General features: G+C 43.5%; 1 protein-coding gene across 1 annotated transcript; it reads right to left on the bottom strand.

Annotated features, from left to right (window-relative positions):
* Positions 1-705: 705 nt before the first annotated feature.
* Positions 706-1,630, bottom strand: LOC121940194 (complement C5-like). Its single transcript, XM_042483017.1, has 3 exons — positions 1,397-1,630; positions 975-1,058; positions 706-845 (listed from the first exon to the last, which is right to left on the bottom strand). The coding sequence occupies exons 1-3, from the start codon at positions 1,581-1,583 to the stop codon at positions 721-723; spliced, it is 396 nt and encodes a 131-aa protein (XP_042338951.1). The 5' UTR covers positions 1,584-1,630; the 3' UTR covers positions 706-720.
* Positions 1,631-1,661: the final 31 nt, after the last annotated feature.

The raw sequence follows: 1,661 nt of genomic DNA, 5'->3' as shown, positions 1-1,661 counted from the left end.
GACATTTCAGGGATTTTAGGACATTAGCGTCTTATCTAGGACCTCTGTCGGGGGTGTGGGGGATCCTGGTTCTTTTTTTGATCAACAAGCTCTACGTTGATGCTGCGCTTTTATGCACTCTGACACCTTTTGGATACTAAAAGGATAAAAACTATTCACAGTGTCTGTCAGGGGCCAGATTTGGCCCGCGGGCCCTAAATTGAGTATCACTGCCACTGTGCATAAAAAAACACAAAACTGTTGTTTATCAAAGTTTCAGCAAACAGAGGGACCAACACTGGCAGCATTTATTCATCTACAAAGCTTTGAATCACAATATTTCTCTTCTTTTAACTCGAAGTTCTCATATCCTGGAACTTGTTTTTGTTATTTCACATTAATCAAATCAGAACTGAACTAGGAAAAATGTCTCACAGTTCTCCTTTTGCATGAAATCATCTGCAGAGGATCTCAAATTTGGACTCTGCCACCACCACAGCTTTTTTTGTTATAGTGGTTTGTTGTTTTGAGTGATTTATCGTTACTGTCACTGTTATTCTTTGTGTTTGTTTAGTAGTTTAAATGTCTTCATTCTCGCTCAGCATCACTGAAAATGATTTCCCGAGTCTTATATAAAGGTTTGAATGAATGAATGAACTCAAATTACCTCCAACTTCTCTGATAACCCTACCCCCCCCCCAGTCAGAGCAGAATCGGCCTGAGAGGTTCACCTCATCCTCCTCAAAGACTATCAGCATTAAATCTGCTTTTCTCACCGTATGTGATGTGCGGCTTGCAGGTCTCTTCTGTGCGTTTGGCTGCTGTCAGAGTCAAATCGATGGTTCCTCTGTAGGCAGCGCACGCAGCTAAACAACAACAAAATATAACGTTACAATGAAAACATAAACCACGTGCAACATGTTGACCAAAAGCTGGTGATGAAGGAGAGAAAATCCATCGCTCAGCATCAGTGATGTGGCGGCTGCAGCCGTTACCCGTCATACACTGACACTGCTCGTCCACACAGAGGCGCTGCAGCTTCTGCTGCTCGTAGCTGAAATATCTGCTGCATTCACTGCCTGCAGGAGAAAGAAGAGGCGTTTACAGTATGTCGTCAAAAATGCCACAAAAACGTCAGAGTATGGGAAAAGCCGTGTGGGTTTCTGACATCTTATGTGATTTTATTCTGTAAACCTTTTTATTTGGGATGTACTTTGTGCTTAAGCTTAAAAAGTGCTATATAGATAAAGATGTTTAAGTCAATCATGTGACTGAAAAGCGTTCTTGTCTGAAGACTAAATCTGAAACAGCTGCCTGCATGGTGGACAGACGGTGGACAGACGGTGGACAGACGCGGGGCGGCGGTCCAGACATTTTATCATCATCATTACGTAAAGTCGCTGGTTTTTACTCTGACCTTTGTCCTGAGGCTCAGAGACGGTAAACAGGGACTTGCTGGCTCCGCCCACCCTGAACGTGGTCGTGACCCCGAAACCGACGCACACAAAGATGTCTGAGGGAACCTGGCAACCAGACAGGAAGTGATCATAAGTTATCAGACAGGAAGTGATCAGACAGGAAGTGATCAGACAGGAAGTGACCATAACACAGAGGGAAATATAAAATGGTATTTTGGTGCGTTGTTGGTGATTCAGAGTTTATGTTGTTTGCTGCTGTTTTTG

This window comes from Plectropomus leopardus, unplaced genomic scaffold, assembly GCF_008729295.1.
Source record: "Plectropomus leopardus isolate mb unplaced genomic scaffold, YSFRI_Pleo_2.0 unplaced_scaffold7929, whole genome shotgun sequence".
Lineage (NCBI taxonomy): Eukaryota > Metazoa > Chordata > Actinopteri > Perciformes > Serranidae > Plectropomus > Plectropomus leopardus.
Note: the sequence above shows the minus strand (reverse complement) of the source record. Positions and strands in the feature narration are given on the sequence as shown.